Genomic DNA, 18,520 nt, shown 5'->3' on the forward strand with positions numbered 1-18,520 from the left:
TGAAGCATAATTCAATTGGTAAACAGGGCATGTAACTGACCTTCTGGATACAGTGCAGATACATTCGTAAGTATCACATAAAAGAAGGGCCCTTAGTTTTAGTTCTAGTTTTCTTTTTCTCAATATTAGAGTAGGATAAAGTCACGATTGATTAATAAAAATAAAAATAGACATTATGTAAGTCTGTGTAACTTAAGATTCTAAAATAATTGAGTCATTCTTCTATTTTCACTTATTAAATTAGTATTTATTCAGAGTATAGTACAAGCAGGTCATTTTAATTAATACTGTAACACATACTTGAACTTATTTCCACCTACAGATGAACAATGCTAATAAGGAATAAGTCCCCAATTCTTTGCATAAATTTGTTCAATTAGACAAAATGAAAAAAATGCTTTCAGTCATAAAAACCAAACTATGAAACTTTGAAAAAACTTATACCTTTTAAGATTAAGTTTTGAATTGGATCTGAGATATTCTGAAGTATACTGGCGGGGAGAGTGGAATGAAGTTAGTGGAGTGAACACAAACATCAACTCTCGACAGTACAATGTAAAGGAATACAATCACTAAATTTCATGGGGAACAGAAACAGGGTCTTCCTCTGTCTCCCGGCCTGGAGTGCAGTGGTAATCGTGGCTCAGTGCAGCCTCAAACTCCTTGGCTCAAGTAATCCTCCTGCCTCAGCCACCCAAGTAGCTGGAACTACAGGCAAGCACCATGCCTGGCTAACTTCTTTTTTATTTTTTATAGAGACAGGGCCTTACTATGTTGCCCAGGCTGTTCTCAAGCTCCTATCCTCACGTGATCCATCCTCCTTGGCCTCCCAAAGTCCTGAGATTACAGGTGTGAGCCACCACACCTGGCCTAAAATTCTTTACGTTTAAAACCAATGCATTATATTATTAGAATAAAGGATAAAAATAAGGTTTGCATTTGTACCGTCCATGAAACATGATGAACAAGAAGAATTTAAATAAGTTGAAAGCAACATAATCTGTGTAATAGTTTAGGAATTAGAATTCCTTTTGGTCATAAAACATTATTTCATTATTAAAGAAAATATGACTGAAACTTTATTCTATGTGTTTTTCAAATAGAAGCAAATACTGAAATTATAAAAGTTTATTTTTCTTTATTAGAATATTTCTTCAATTCCGATTTGTCATAATTTAGATTGTTTTTCTAGGAATAAGTAGAAATTTAGAAAATTTAATTTTTATTTATACATTTATCCATTCAATACACATTTCAAGACATCTCTATTGCATCCTTTGTGGTAGCTACAGGACAAAGAAATAAAATAATCCAAGAGAGACCAAGAAATGTATATTTATAACACAGTAATAAAAACAAATAAATGTGGAGTTATTTAAAAATGTAGGATGATACATTCTCTACTGGGTACAGGGACTTCTACAAGACACAAGATCAGATTAAAGTCTTAAAAGATAATCTGGGGTTAGTCAAGCAGGTAGAAGTATGAAGAGCACTTTCTAAGTGGAATCTCCGTGTGCCAAGTCTAGCTCAAGAGACTGGATAGAGAACAGCAATTTGGAGCATGTGATATTAAGAAATGGCGAAGGTGAGCCTACAGAGATTCCACGTGGTACCTGTCACTTTAAGTTGCATAGTGAGGTTTGTGTTTGAGAAAGTGGACTCAGGGCAGCCATGCAAAAGAGGGATTGATAGAAAAGGAGCCTGAGGTAGGAAAGTCAAGGCATTAACTGTTGTAGCTGGTGTGAGCAGACTTGGGGAGGCAATGGGGTGGATTCATGAGCTACTAAAAAGGTCAAAGGAGCAGGGATTCCTGACCCGTAAGTATTACAATTCATACAGAAGAAGAAAATATCACAATGAGTTCTAGATCTGGGCCTGAGCAGCTAGATGTTTGGATAATAACAAAAAGACTGCAAAAGAAGATCTGCACTTTGGCATAAATGAATTTTATGCCATCATTAAATCTACTTATTATGCTGAAAATCCTTGTTAGCTGGAAAGATTAAAAGAATTTCCCAATGTGCCTAATACATAAACTTGGAGTAGTTTTCCTACTTCAGCTTTTATGCTGCTTATCATTTGTAGTCAATTTATGGTTGGTCAGTTTTTGTTAATCCATTTATCATCTTTATGAGATTGGTTAATGGAAGCAGTCCATTTTTAATCCAATAGTGGTGATTTTCTAGAAGACCTCTAGAAAGACTATTAAAAGCCAAAAATCAACTTTAATTTTTGAGTACTTTTTCTACTTAAGGTTACTGAAATAAATTCTTTGCTAGAAAAAACTAAATAGTACTGCCAATTTAAAATTCAATTTATTATAGAAATATTTCCGATTATTTTATCTTCAGGAAGCAATTCTTCTTACTTGAAAACTGTATCAGCTTCAATGGTTAGTGGTAGTAAAATGGAAGAATGCATACTGCAGATGAGCTACATATTTGTTTTCTTGTGTTCTATAGTCCCCGTCACAAATACACTTTTTTGAATTGTATTTAGTCAAACAGCAGGTTTGACTAATAGTTCTCGGAATTCAAATAGTTTAGATTAATTAACCTGATTGGTTATCTGCCATTATATGGATATCACCCAAGATGATGTTGTTAAAATAATAATGAATTAAACTAAAATAAATGCATGGCCCTAAGACCAATAATAAAAAGCAGTTTGCCATTACCCGGGAATGTATTCAAGTTCAACAAACTTATATGTTGAGTTAATATGCTTTAAAACAAAATACTGCATTTTGCTATAGCAACAAAGTATTGAGCAGCTTCCAAGTCACTACCTTATGTGTATTCTTCATAGTAGCAATATTGGTAAACATTAGTTATATAATTTTCATCACCAAAATTTTATATTTTTCTTAGCCAATACATGGAATAAGTTTTTATAAAGTATTTCTTTCAAATCATTGAATTCTTCCTCCCTAACCTTTAAATCCCCTAGTCACCAAGAATCATGGGTTCCTCACCATCACTCTTTGCTTCTGTTCTTAAAGTTGTTGCTCCATGAGCAGTGGGACACTGGACCCACAAGCCCCAAGGACACATCATGGTCATTTACCTGGTACCCTGTGGCATGATTTTAATATTTCAAGCACTGACAACTTTTCACATCGATTCAGATTTCATAAGATTTGATTACAGTGAGTTTATAAAATATTTCAGTTATATACGCAATAGAAACGAAGTATCCTATTTTTGAAGATAAGTCTAAGGCATTCACAGCAATATAAAAGAAGTACTTTAGTACTTCTGGATTTCAGTCAAAGGAATTATTATTGTAAAGCTCTAATAATACATGTTTAGATATTTAACCAGCCATAGATACCAGAAAGCCAGGTATTAAATCAAAGACACCAGGAAACTATGAGTCACAAAAGCATCAGTGTAGCAGTGCTGCATGTATTACACAATATGGACCTGCACCCTAAAACATGAGCAATTGTATACCTTAGGGAGTTCAAAACCCTACTTAAAGACCAAGAAGCACTTGAGCCAGGTGGGGAAAGCAGTATTTATGAGTGGAATAAAGACTGGGAATTTTGCTTTTTTTAGTGACAGAGCTTTAGGGCAAGCACGCAGTTTTACTTATTTGCCTTAAGTCAATATTTCCAGATAAAAGGTACGTTTTTCTTGCGGAGATTGTAAAATAACTATCACTAGCAAATGCAGAAAGTATTCATTCCAGCTTAGTAAAGACATACTTTTTCACTATCACAGAAAGACGGTCTTTACATGAAAATTGTTACACATAAGTCTATAATAAACGTGATTTTTAAAAAAAAAATAACTTTCTAAGACAAATGTCAAAGGCTTTCTTTTCCGTGAATTCTTTGGTAATAAACAAGTTTTGAGTGATTTCTGTTCTATGAAGTATTAAGTGATTTTGCTGATGCCTTTCTGTGTGTCCTTTGAAGATCAGAATATAATTAATTTTATTCTGATCGAATATATTTTTTCGGATTTGCATTGCTTTTATGTAACATAATTACAAAATGAAAATATACCTTTAGAACTGAGATAGCATATATTATTGATGAAGCTCCTGCTAAGCATGTTGCATAAGCTTTTCATCCTTTTAAAACTAAAAACTCAGAGGCTCGTAACAGGAAGTATAAACAAAGCTGAAATGTGAACTCTGTTTATAGTCTCATGATTCTTGACATGATGTTTTGCATTCACTGGCCCGTAGATTCCTGAGTTAAATAAAGCATATGAAACATAATTAGTATGTTCTGGTTATTCTATAGTAACTTACTATCGCTTTAGCAAAGCAAAAAGTAATGGGAAGTGAGGGATCCAATCTACGGCCAAAACAAAGAGCTCCTATTCTAATGTTAATGAGCTAAGAAATTTTTAACCCAATCTGCAAAAAAAGTTAGCTAGTGTGCATAAGTTTACACCCCCAAATATATGGCAATATATAAGAATAAAATAATAGAAAATCTAGAAAATTTGAGAGGAAAACAAATAAAGCTACATGAAAAACTAAAAGAAACTAGCTCATGGTGATGAAATAAAATATACAGCCAGCACAAAAGATTTACTTCTGGATTGGTGGCTAAGTGTCTTCTGGTGAAAAAAGATAGTATTTATTTTTGTATAACTATTCTGTAGATTTTCCCCTACAATAGTGTGAACAAGCATATTCAAGCAAATCATAAATGACCAGGTTTTTTACGGAACTAAAAAAAAAAGTAACTGATTAATAGACAGCCTATGTATATTGAATTTTACCTTTTATTTGGAATATCACTCAGAAGTAACTTACATTTTTTCTGAGCCTAGGAACATTATTTTCTATACCATTGCTATCATCTGATTTCCTGAATAGAAAACAAAAAAGAAAATTACTAAATGTTTATATTACATAAAATTAAGTCAGTACATCACTGATATCATGACTATCAGGTTAAAATGTAAAATGTCAATACAGACAGAATTCTTTTTTCCTAAAAGTGTTTTACTTATAATGTTGAATATATTTTGATGACATTGCTTGAAGAGGAGCTGTTACCACAGATAATAGTGACAAAGGCTTATTGATTTTATGCATAGGGAGAATTGCTTCTCCCCAAGCACGAGTGAGGACTTTGGCATAAAGACCATAACTGATGTGTGGTTTTGGAAGCATGCAAGGTAACAGCTAATTAGGAGGTCAGCCAACATGTGTGATTTGGGTGCTATATATTTGTATGCTTATTACACTGAATTAGTGGTTAAACACGGTGCTTTTTCCACCCAAAGTTCATCAGAGCAGCACTACAAATGTGGGCCTCAGATTCTAAAGATGAACTAAAACTAAATAACCAGTATGCATAATGAATACCTTGTCCTTCAAGGTCTTGGGGCAGGCTTCAAGTATCAAATCATAACACATATCATAAGACAGTGTTACTTATAATTAACTAATAATATTTTCTAAAAAAAAAAAAGAAAAGGAAAAAGAAATCCCACTGAGTCCTTCTTTTTCTTTTGTGTGTACTCCTCAAAAGCAAAATAATGGCCACTAAAAAAACCACCTCAGCAGCTATTGCAAGAAATGGTTTGAGGGGCATCAAAACACTCATTGCTCTGAATGAGTTCAAGTGCCCCTGATATTTGTATACAATCTAAAGATAGTGAAATACCCTAAAGATGAGAAAAACTAAACCCCTTCAGTGATCTTTATGGTGCTGTACATGATGAGTACAAGATGTACATTATCCCAACTTTCGGAAAAAAATTCATTTTTTACACTATAGATTGAATCAATTTTACATTGTTTAGAAGTGATAGTCCATTCTACACTGTTCTGGCACCATCCTTTCAGAGTGTGTTTTAAATTAGAATACAACCACCAAATGTGAGCTAGAGGAATGGTTAGAGACGGTGGGAGGCAGAGCTGGGAGAATAGAGGAATCTGAGCTAGGTTCTGTCTTCGAATATGTCAATGACTGTCATGTTTTTTATATGACGCTAAGAATAAGAAAAAGACCAATACATGGAAATCAGAAAGATTTAAAGTTCAAATCAACATAAATAAGATGTTTATATTCTCCAGAAAGATAAGGGATTGTCTTGGAAGAGATATAATTCCCTTCCAACTATAAGAGTCTATGATTCTAAGACAACACTATTTTTTCCTATTGGGGGTTACAGGATTTCTGATATAGTTATTTTGTACCCTTAATTTGGAAGCTCATATCACGTTGGTTTATGGTACCAGCCTACGTCAACAGAGTAAACATGATTATTTCAATAATGTCTACAAACATCTAAATAACAACTGTGTGCACCAGTCCAGGTATCTGTGTCTGTAACACTCACTCCACAGAGCTCCTGTTGGCTGATAAACTCTAAGTGCCATTTTGTGTTGGGAATAGTTGCTCAGGCCTTCCACTTCTCAGGTTTTTTAAAGCAACTTTAATCTAGCCTCGTTTTCCTGGTCCCCAGCCCTTGGCTCTGTTGCTCAGACATTATCCCAGTCTTAGGCACCTCTGTTACTGGCCTCCACACTCAGTTCTCTGGCTTGGAGGAACTAGGAACTCCCATCTTTGCCAAACTAAATTACATCCCTGGTGATTTTATTCCCAGACCTCCTCATGCTTAACTCTAAACAAAGGAGGCTGTGTAAGACAAACTGTGGCACAATTTATGTTCTCTGAATAACAATAACTAGTAGAATTCTAGGCCAGTGATTTTCAACAGACGGAGGATCAAAACCATGTTAGATGTTTTCAAGAAATATAGATGCCATAGGCCGAACCCAAGAGCTTCTGATCCAGGAGATTCAGTAAGCTTCTGATCCAGTAAGCTCTGAGCAACTTTATTTTTAAAAAGACTCTTAAGTGATCAAAGCAGCCTGGGTTGAGAATGATTGCTTTAAAGAAATAATATTAAATACTTCCTAATGGTTACTGTACACCTTCTGTGCACCAAAACCTATGCTATGCATTTATACATATATGGTATTCATTCCATCCAACAGTCTCATGTGGTAAATAATATTATTAAACCTATTTTGTAGCGGAGAAAGCAGAAGTCTAGAGCAGTGCAGGCAGTAAGTGATGTAGAGGGATTCTCATGCAGGCAGTTAGACTCGGAATGCCACTTTTCACCACCACATCGATGTATATAGAAAATTCTCCTCCGGTTTTTTCCCCCCTAACTGCAAACATTTCAGTCAATTTTATATTTCCCTGTATTTTACTCAAGTGAAAAATAATCTGTAAAGAATAATACTCACAGCTGTTCAATCTGCTCAAATTCTCTCCCCTCATCTGTGTAAAAAAAGAATTTTACTATGAAGTTGATTTGTCATTTTTATGGAACACGTGCTCAATTAAACCTCCTTCCTAAGAAAGTACTGTGCTCTTTCTCCTGTTTGAAATGAAGGAGAGACATGACACCTTAGACAGCTACAGCTCCTTCATCTGCACTACCGACCTCATCTGCTTTTCTAATCAAACATAGTTTACTGGCCTGGTATTTTCAAAAATATGACTGATTAGTTTGTCATTATTTAAATTATTAAAATTTAGTACAAAATCAGGAAAGAATACAGGATGTAAGGTCAATTTTCTCGAGGGATTATGGCTTTCTCAACCTGTAACCCTTCAGGCACACACTGCAAAAATAGAAAAATAGGAAATGGCAGGACAGTGGTGTGTTTTTTTTGTTTGTTTGTTGTTTTTTTTTTTTCTTTTGAGGCAGTTTCGCTCTGTCACCCGGGCTGGAGTGGAGTGGCACGATCTTGGCTCAGTGCAACCTCTGCCTCCCGGGTTGGAGGGATTCTCCTGCCTCAGCCTCCCAAGTAGCTGAGATTACAGGCGCCTACTACCACATCCAGCTAATTTTCTTTGTATTTTCTGTAGAGACGGGGTTTTACCATCTTGGCCAAGCTGGTCTCAAACTCCTGACCTCATGGTCCAACTGCCTCAGCCTCCCAAAGTGCTGGGATTATAGGCATGATCCACTGCACCCAGCCAGGACAGTCTCTCTTTGATTAGGAACTTTGGAATCGTTAATAAAATATTTTTTGAAATGATTATCTAAGTGAAAGAAAAATTGTTTCTTTGAGATCTTTGATATTAAGCTATCAAAGATTTTTCTAATATTCCAGTGCCAGAATACATGTCACCTAATTGGTGCTTAGGTACCAGTAGCACCAAAAAAGGGGAGGGTGGGGTGGGGGAGAGAAAGGAAAAAAAGGCATTTTTAATACTAAGTTTTTACAGAAACTGAAACAGAAAGATCATTGATATATGTTCCTAACTCACTGTCACCAATACTGCTCCGCATAAGAAAATTAATATTTTTCCCCAAAAATCCTAAAGTCATTGAAATGTATCAAATCATAATCCAAATCATAAGTAAATGACGCTTATAATTAACTGATAATATTTTCTAAAATAAAGAAATCCCACCTGAATGCTTCTTGTTCTTTTGTGTGTACTTTTCACAAAGCAGAATGATGGCCACTAGAAGAACCACCTCAGCCACTATTGCAAAAAATGGTTTGAGGGGCACAAATAGCTCAGCACCACAAGCTCAATGTGTCCTTCACTCTCGCCTAATTGGAAGAGTGCACGGCACCAGTAAGATCCCCCATCTTCCTCCAACAGTTGTTTTATCTTCAGCTTTGTTTCGTTAGCATATGTGTCATTGATCACATACTTATTCATTTGAACACCAACAGGAACCTAATATAAGGAGACATTAAAATCCATTCCTATCACAGTATGTAAAAGATACATGATGTAGTTTTTGAGCGAAAGCTCTAAGATAATGCCAACAAAATTGTTTACTAGAGAAAGGCATATTAAAATGTGTGAGAGGTTATTTATAAAAGACTTAAGTCTTATCAGAGTCTGATCTCCCAGGGAGCAAAGAAAAGATGTATACATTGCTGTAAGGATTTAGCACTGAATGTTTAAAACTACAAAGAAGCAAGTAGGTCATCATGGCTAAATATTACATAAGAATTAAAAACAGAAAAATCCCAGTCACCTGAGTCTCACATTCCTATCCCTGCCTAGTGCCTTAGTCAAAGTACTTTTTTCTTCACAAGCACAGAGGCACATTCAAACAACTACCACCCTCGAAGCTACTATTTCTGATCATTCCTATAAAGGAAAATCACTCATCTGGACAATGGGATTTCCCCAGGCTGGAAATGAAGATGAGATGTTCAGGCCTTTGGAGCTGATATAGATAGACTACAGGGAACCCTCTGTGGGCCTAGGGTCCGAAGTGAACTGCACACCTTCTATCTTTACATAAATGAATTTCTTTGTCTCTCAGATAAGCTGGCTTCTAAGATTTCCTGGGTTTTCCACAGCCTCACAAGGTTCCATAGTAAGCTATTTAGGTCTGTTTTATTTAATCTATTTAAATTAAATTTTATTCCCAAGCCATTGGATGCTTTCCGTGCTCCATGATTCAACTGCACTGCTCAATAAACAGTAATCTGGATCCATATATTCGCAGAGATTATCCAAGGAAGAACTGTCTGTGACTATATTATTTGTGCAAAAAAAATTACAGCGATCTGGCACCATGTTCACGGCTCTGTCTGGGATGTTTGGTACTGACTGATCACAGCTGATCAATCAAAGTACCATATTTTTAATAAGTACCCAGCTGCTTTTGATGCACATGGTTGGTCTATATTTGAATAGGCATTTGTGCTAAAGTTTTGACCTATGCCCTATTCCCTGAACTTTTCTCACACCCTAATACAACTCATGCTTAGAATCAAATTAAGAGGATAATTACTAGAAAAGCAATGGACAGAAGCACCGGTACATCTAAAATGACATTTTCAACATCTGATATAATTAGATGGAGGCTAATATTTTTCACGTATTGTTCTATCACATGCATATCAATAAAGCTGTGGATTTCAAATACCACAGTTGACATTTGTTTTTACAAATTTACACTTTAAAAAAATTACATATACACAATGATTGCCTTTCCTCAACATCCACCAGAAGACAAGTGGGAGTAGGTATGGCTTACGTCTACATCTATGGGATTTGGTTGAAGCTATTTCATTGAAAAACTAAACCTGTTGCCACAGAATCAGTCACATTCCCTTCTGAGTCCTTTATCTGTCATCCAACAATAGTCTATAATAACACCAATTCTGTCTAAAAAGGAATTTAATATTTCATTGTAACATCTACACTCTCTCCTATGTTCCTTTTAGAATTATAGCTCGCCTTTAATGGAACTTCGATTGTAATGCTTATTAGCACCAGGGCAAAAGAAGGGTGTCTGTTAAAGGACAATGTCCTAAATTTTCCTGCCATTAGAGGCCATTTGGAAAGAAGACAGGAAACCAGAAATTATTTACAAAATACTCATGTTTTTCTTAGTATCAACTCTTTGAATAGCCATTTCTTTTAGTAAAAAAGGAATTAAAAGTATTTGGCTTCTGTCAGGTATGTTAAAGGCTATAAAAAAAAATGGCACTTACTGATAGAACCCCAAGATGTAAGTTTAAGTTAAAAAGTTTTCATTCCTTTCTCAAATAGTACCATTATTTTGCATTCTATCACAGATAGTTCAGGAGCAGAAGCCCAAAAAGGTGGCTGGCATTTTTTCTAGTTACGTTCATGGAATGATTTTTAAAAAGAATCTTTTCTGATGGCATTATTTCTAAACTAGACAACTAAACATGAAATGTAACTTCTTTTCAAATAATGTAACTTGTTAAACCTAAAAAACAAAGTACCAGGTAATGAAACGTGAAGAGTATCTTCATATGTACAATGTAAACATGCCAAAAACCATCAAATGACAACTCCATTGATCACTGCTCTTTATGAACACATGTTAAAATAGAAGATAGCAAAAATATAAATCATCTTAGGAAGGTTGAGTCTGTTACAATCTTGTTATTTATTAAATAAATAGTGGGTTTTTTTTGTTTGTTTTCTTAAAATCAAGGAAATATCTTACCTGTAGACTCCCATTACTACGGTACCAGGTCCAATTTAAAGGAACACAATTTTGACATTTACATGTCAAGACAGTAGAATCCCCGACATAAGAGATCAATGGCTTGTTTTTCCCATGAAGTTCAGGGACTAAGAATAAAACAGAGAAATGTATGCTACTGAAAGAGTTTAGGCAAATGAAATGTATTAAATTTGTTGATATTGTCTCCTTTCATTTTTTCATTAATACATTATTTTATACACTTTAAGTTATATATAAATGAAACTAGTAGTAGTAATAATAGTAGATAGATTCAATATAATTGTCTCCAATGTACAGAAATGGAAGGTCTTCTATTATTGAGCCTAACAACAAAAGTATTGTTACTTTTGGGATAAGTTACATGTTTTGGATAAGAAAGGGGCTTCATGTTTTCAAACCTGTTCTTTCTTCCTACCTACTAAGCTATCTTACAATAATTATGTTCTTCAAAATTTTAGCCTTAGGTAGCATTTGAGTGAGAAGACAAAATTTCCAGGATAGGAAATCTTTAGTTGATACTAATTTATGAGGAGCCAGCAAAGAGTTGGAGAAGGTGGGAACAAGGAACAAAGGAAAATTAACAGAAAGAGAACAGTGTAAGAAAGAAAATAAGATTTAAAAACACTTTCATGTGGTTTTGTAAAAAATATATATACTAACATCTATTATGATAAATTTTCTAGTCAAGAAAGTTTGAAGTAGATTCCATTAGAAACAGAATACAAATGAGCACTGAATTTAGAAAAAAGTGAACTTTTTTTTTAAGTTTATTTTATTATGTCTAAGGATGTAAATAACTTGGTAAAGAATATTAAAATATAAGAGCATAAGCAGCATAATGAAAATCCTATGATGCAATCAGATCCTTCTGATTGACCCTGAAGGATGTATTATAGAAGGTAAACTTACACTGAAAACGTAGACTCATCAACAAACATTATTTTGTTGATTTTTTTTGTTTTACTTTTTCTAATTTTAACAGGTTTTTGCTTTTTTGGTTTTGTGTGTCTGTGTGTGTACACACATGTGTGTTTGTGTGTTTACTTTTTTCATTTATATGTTTAGTTTGCCAGTAGGGAAAAAGAATAGGTAAAATCATAATGTCAGCTAAGGACCTGAAGATAAGCAGAAATTGGAGCCTGGCTAAAATAGAGATTATTTTCTGAAGCCACAAGGTTCCCTATAGCCTCAGAGGGAGGGCAGCCACACTTTTTTTTTTTTTTAAGAGAAAATTTCTGTAGTACTGTTTTAGTATAAGTGTGCTGACTATAAAATACTTATAATCAATTTTAAAAAAAGAGAGAGAAAGAAAGAAAAGATTAAAAAAAATGAAGGAGAGGAAGAAAGAGGAAGAGGAAGAGGGAGAGAGAACGGAAATGTTGCTTTATTGCCCAGGGTAGAATGCAGTCTAAAAATGGGTATTGAAAACCTCTTTTATGCTTAATAATGGAAACAGGAAAAAAAATAAAAAATAAAAAAAAAATGAGGGAAGAAAATAACAAACAAGCAGCCAACCAATATTCATTTAAACCTGTGAGTAGGTGTGATGTAGTACTGATAAGAGTGTGTATTTTGTGTATTTAAAGTGGAGAGTTCTATAAATGTTTATTAAGTTTACTTGTTCCATATCTGAGTTCAAGTCCTGGATATCCTTGTTAATTTTCTGTCACATTGATCTGTCTAATATTAATGTTGAAGTCTCCCATTATTATTGTGTGGGAGTCTAAGTCTCTTTATAAGTCTTTAAGAGCTTATCTTATGTATCTGGGTGCTCTTATACTAGGTGCATATATATTTATGATAATTGAGTCCTGTTGTTACTTTGATCCTTTTACCATTATGTAATGTCCTTTGTTTCTTTTAGTCTTTGTTACTATTAAAGTCTATTTTGTCAGAGACAAAAGTTACAACTCCTGGTTTTTTGTTTGTTTTTTTTCTCTCCATTTGGTGAGTCTTCCTCCAACCTTTTGTTTAGAATCTTTGTGTGTCCTTGCTTATGAGATGTATCTGGACACAGCACTTCTGGCAGCCACACTTCTGAGTTCCAGGTGAAGAGGCACAAGAGAGGCACAAGAAGCATTATTGCATTATTGGTGCAATGATGTCTAGAACCCTGTTAGACTAGCCTTAAACACTGCTTTGAAGTGCAGGCTTGTGTTGGACACTAAGTAGTTAAGGTCACAGTTTCCGCTTTCCCAGGTTGTTTATCTCTCAGAGATCCTATTTCTCAATCTCTACATCTTTCTTTCTGGCAGTTGAGTCATGCTTTAGCAGGAAAATATGTGTTGAAATAGGTTCAAAATGCTGAAATGTACCCACAGGCTAAGAGTAAAATGTGGAAGAAAGGTAATCTTGGGGAAAAACCTGGTGGAACATACAAATGTTCCATACAAAATGTATGCCTTGGAAGCTGCAAGGTGCTTTTCAAGAAAGTGGGGTATTTTATGAGATTTGATGAAGAACACATAACTATGCTATTAAATCATCCCAACTGAATATTAAGATCAGGCTGTAAATTGCAGGTAACTGACAATGACTACTGACAACATGGAAAAGTTGAGACCAAAGTTCTGTTTTCTTGCCATCTCTTCGGTTTTCTTGATTAAATGACTAAAATACCATTAAACCATACTTTTGTTCTGCTATACATGGTTAACAACAGCAGTGTGAATTTAAATTATAAAATGTACCATGTTCATGGAACATGACATTTGTTTGAACTATTGTGGGGTTTGGGGCCACAGCTTATATTTGGAAATATTTATTAATATAAGGACAGTGAGATAGTATTCTAATGTGCCCTATTGACCTTTTCAGATTTTGCATAAAGTAGGATGCATAAGAGTGCTGGGGTTGGAATAAACCAGGTTTGAAGGTGGTGAAATTGCTGATTCAGGCCAGTGTCTAGGAAGATGGGGTTTGGATCTACCCAGTGAAAGTATCAGCTCTCTAGAGTTGTAAAATTGGAGACTATATTTGTATATTCATGAACAAGGACAAATTGGCCTAAATATCATGTTAGTTCAAAGACTTTTAGGTGTCACCAAATTAGGAAAAAAGATTATTCCAAATAGTCAAAGACAGCTAACTATACTTCAACACTGGGATTCAGGGCTGAAGTCCCAGCTGATTCTATTATGCTACCTTTCCATACTTTGAATTTTTAGATGCTCCCAGGGAAAGACAGATAGCTGAGTCATGCAGGCTTCATTGCATTTGGTACTATCAAAATCTCATCATGACTTCCAAAAAGTCTTTTTTGGAAGAAAAATTAAATTTCTGCATACTTTCTACTAAGAGATTTTAACATTGATAAATATCATGGAAGCTTTCAGCAACTACTCAGAATATTTGACCCACTACTGAGAAACACTACAGACCATCACTCAACTTTCTCTTTCTTGAGTGACAAGTAATCAGCAACATATTAGCAGTCACAAGCTTCCAGTGTACATTTTTGCTGTTTCTTCTGTCCTGGTATCAACAATTAAACACGTGCATTAAACTAATCAGTAATCTTGAGTGACTTTTACAATCTTATAGTAGTAAAGTAGTAAATCAGCTGGTTCCCATAAAGACAGAGGCAGGGACTTTGCTGATGAATTGTTCTGAAGGCTCGGGCTCATGCACTATATAGGTGGCTCATGTAGTCAATGGCAGAAAAATTTATCTTTGGTTCAATTTAAAATAGAGAATAATACAGGCTTTTCGTCCACATGCAGCTGTAATGCTTCTAAGAAAAGATAATTATTATTCTTAGGAAAAACCATAAGTAAACCATATGGAGAAATAATATAATAGGACATTTATAAAAATAAACATCATGTTATAAGCCTTTCAGACCTATTAAACAACTATAATATAATATGCAGATGTCTTTAAATTCTACTCAAGTAAAATTATTTCTTCAAGCAATATTCAATTTAGATGAATTATAGAGAATTATTATTTTACCAAAGATGATTTGAAAGGACCCAACTTACTAATTTTATAAATATTTTCAAGATATAATACATACTTAAAAGTTACATTAATGTTAAATGGGCATTAAAAACAAAGTAGCTAACCTAAATTGCTTCAAGACAACTAGAAAAGAAAAAAAGTAAATATTCAGTGATTCTTTGCTTTCCTTAAAGCCTTGATTTAAATCCTAGGCCTTTGGTCAATGCTCCTGACACCAGCCAAAATAAGCTTAGTTATCTCAAAACAGCTGTCAAGAGGCCTTCCCTATCAATACCTGGCATTCAACATATTGGTATGCTGAAAAGTAAAACGCTTGTTAATCTTCGCATTAAACACAAGAATGATCACTTCCACATAATAATTTAAGTAATAATGAAAACTTATAAGAAAAATGTATTATCTTCAATATTTAAAGCAGGTATGACTAGTATATATTTCCAGAGCACAATGTCTTAGAAAAAAAAAAAAACAAAAACAAAATGAAAACAGTGTTTACAGTTGAATATCTTGGGAGCACTTTAAGTCACAAGATTCTGTGAGCATTTCCTCAGGATTTGTAGGCCTTCCTTATATATTTTTTAAAAACTCAATAAAATATGTTCACTAAAATTTTGTGTATATATTTAATATTATTTTTGATCATTGGGAAGAAAGCAAAAAGAAACAGAAATAGAGGGAAAAAAGGAAGGAGGAAGGAAGGGAGGGAAGGAAATGAACTCGAAAGGTGGGACAGAAGAAAGGACAGGAAAAGACAGAGAAAGGAAAAGAGAGATTCAGGAAAGAGGAGGGGAAGGGCAGACGGGCAGGGGAGGGAAAAACGAAATGCAGAAGGAAAATGAAATGAAAAGGAAATGTATATGGTATTATCTGGTCCTTCACTAAGTTAAAGGCAAATGGAGGGGGAAAGGTTAAGAAAGAATATACATGATTAAACTAATCAAAGAATGATACTAGTTTCTGCTTTTGGAGAAACCAAGATATATAAATACAATAATTTATTATATTTACCACATTGGAACAATTACAAAACCATAAGAAGAAAATGAGTCTGTGAGTGCAGAAGGGATGCAGTGAGGGATACAAGAGTGAACCATTAGATCACAGAAATGGTGAAGCAAACCATTCTGCTATTGACGGAGCCTTGAGGATAGAATCCACATTCTGTCAGAGAAGACAGTCGGACTTCAGGATGTTTAGGAAACGTAGAGAACACTCTTCATGTTCCCTGGGAAATTAGTGCAAAGCAGAGTCCAACATAGTCAATATGGCAATAGATTGCATTTCCCAAATACCAGCATGGATACTGTGGTTCACTAATTACCACAAAATACTGGGTTTTTCATAATGATAATTATTTAACTCAAACAACTAGTCTTTATTATGAGATTGAAAACTTCTTGAGTTTTGGTTTAATGGCAGTACCAGTAAAATATTTTAATTTGTTTGTTTCCAAGGAGGAGAAATGTCGATGATATTCTGGGGCTTTTATGTACCTTTAAACCTCCTTACTTGGTGAGATAAAAAGCTGCAACCTTTTGTGCATCTACATATTATTTTTCAGTTTTATGGATCCTAAAATACCATGTCCTGGAGCTATGGATATAGAACACCAACCCACATTCTCAGAGGCTGGGAGGACAATAACTTAGAAATCTGGAGGACTATTACAAAAGCTATGAATTTAGAGGGATAAATAAATAAAGAAATTTAGGCAACTGATATAATTCACCAATAATCTGGTAGGCTGGCCTTTTGAATTAAAACCTGTGCTGTAAATTGAGGCATAGAAGCAGGCAAAAATGGACTGGGCAGGAAAACAAGACTATTTTCAAGGTTGCCTCTTGTGACTCTGGAAAGCATATGATTTTCTTTCACCTACTTTTTTGTTTTGTTTTGTTTTTGAGACAGAGTTTCGTTCTTGTTACCCAGGCTGGAGTGCAATGGCGTGATCTTGGCTCACCGCAACCTCCACCTCCTAGGTTCAAGCAGTTCTCCTGCCTCAGCCTCCTGAGTAGCTGGGATTACAGGCACGTGCCACCATACCCAGCTAATTTTTTGTATTTTTAGTAGAGACGGGGTTTCACCATGTTGACCAGGATGGTCTCGATCTCTTGACCTCATGATCCACCTGCCTCGGCCTCTCAAAGTGCTGAGATTACAGGTGTGAGCCACCGTGCCTGGTGCTCTTTCAGCTACTTTATGTTTATTCTTGTAAAAATAATTTAAAAATTACAGGATTGTAAAATCTAAGAACATAATGCTAAAGTTATTAACTATTGCTCAAGTTATTAATACTGACCTTTGAAATTAAATGTTCCCTTTTGTTCTTTCTCCTCTTGAAAGAAACAAGAATAACTTCCCATTTGTTTGCTATTAATGATGGTGAACCTAAAGATAATTCAAGTTATTAGTATAGGCTTAGTTCTCAAGCCTTCTTAATGAAAATAAAAAGACTTAACCATTAATCAAAATTTAAAAATAGAAATAATTCTGTAAATATGCAAACATTAGCATGACATTCAAGTGGATGCAAAGAAAAGAATGCTGCATCAGCAAAAATATTTAGAATTAAGCTACTTTTGATAAGCAAGGTAGGATAAAATTTGTATACTCACCTGTACTGGGTATACAAGGTGCTTCCTGTTGCATTGACAAGATAATTATTCTCAAGTAGCTCATCGTCTTTTTTCCAAGTCACATTTACTGCATTTAGATCCCCAGATGTTGTGAACTGGCATGTGAGTTTTACGTTAGAAGGCCTTTCTAAAGTAATATTTTTTTCTACTGGCATCCTAGAATGTTCTATTAGCACAAAAGAAGACAAAATATGAAAGTTACACTTGAAGGAATCTAATATATAAAATCTTTATTAACAGTAGTGCTTTATTCACAATTTTTTAATGTAACATTCATGTGAAGAATTATTCCTCTATCAACATAGTTGGTTCCCTTTCTTACTCCCTTTTATATGCACACCTAAAGAAAAGTTTTGATCCAACATTAACACAGTCAAAAAAAATCCTAAGGCTGTGATATTTATCTCCTTAAGCTCTGTACTGAGCAGGGTATAGGGTACAGAGTGCCCTAAAACATGCGCCCTATGCTCTGACAGTGTAAAAACACCACAACTGTAAACACAAACACACACTCATGGGTGACAATGGAGTGCCTGTTTTAACACTTTTGAGTAATCATGTTGTTGGTAGTTATTACAAGAATGTTTTGTGTGTAACATGGATTAGAGTGATATATTATATTCTAAACATTGCTAGTCTTCTTAAGAACCTGACTGGGCTCTGTGGCTCATGCCTGTAATCCCAGCACTTTGGAAGATTAAGGTGAATGGATCACAAGGTCAGGAGTTCAAGACCAGCCTGGCCAAGATGATGAAACCCAGTCTGTACTAAAACTACAAACAATAAAAAAATAGCCAGTCATGGTGGCAGGCACCTCTAATCCCAGCTACTCGGGAGGCCGAGGCAGAGAATTGCTTGGACCCGGGAGGCAGAGGTTGCAGTGAGCCGAGATCACACCATTGCACTCCAGCCTGGCCAACAGAGCAAGACTCTGTCTCAAAA

At 34.9% G+C, this 18,520-nt stretch overlaps 1 protein-coding gene across 1 annotated transcript in view; it reads right to left on the reverse strand.

The window, feature by feature from the left end:
• Nucleotides 1-1,118: 1,118 nt before the first annotated feature.
• Nucleotides 1,119-18,520, reverse strand: part of EMB (embigin) — a 55,899-nt gene continuing 38,497 nt past the window's right edge. The window contains 8 exon segments of the mRNA XM_017533190.2: nucleotides 1,119-4,204; nucleotides 4,780-4,834; nucleotides 7,237-7,270; nucleotides 8,417-8,521; nucleotides 8,524-8,692; nucleotides 10,959-11,086; nucleotides 17,242-17,330; nucleotides 17,558-17,744. Of these exon segments, the coding sequence (XP_017388679.1) occupies nucleotides 4,187-4,204; nucleotides 4,780-4,834; nucleotides 7,237-7,270; nucleotides 8,417-8,521; nucleotides 8,524-8,692; nucleotides 10,959-11,086; nucleotides 17,242-17,330; nucleotides 17,558-17,744 (785 nt within the window). The 3' untranslated portion in view covers nucleotides 1,119-4,186.

Source organism: Cebus imitator, unplaced genomic scaffold, assembly GCF_001604975.1.
Source record: "Cebus imitator isolate Cc_AM_T3 unplaced genomic scaffold, Cebus_imitator-1.0 Scaffold80, whole genome shotgun sequence".
Taxonomy (NCBI): domain Eukaryota; kingdom Metazoa; phylum Chordata; class Mammalia; order Primates; family Cebidae; genus Cebus; species Cebus imitator.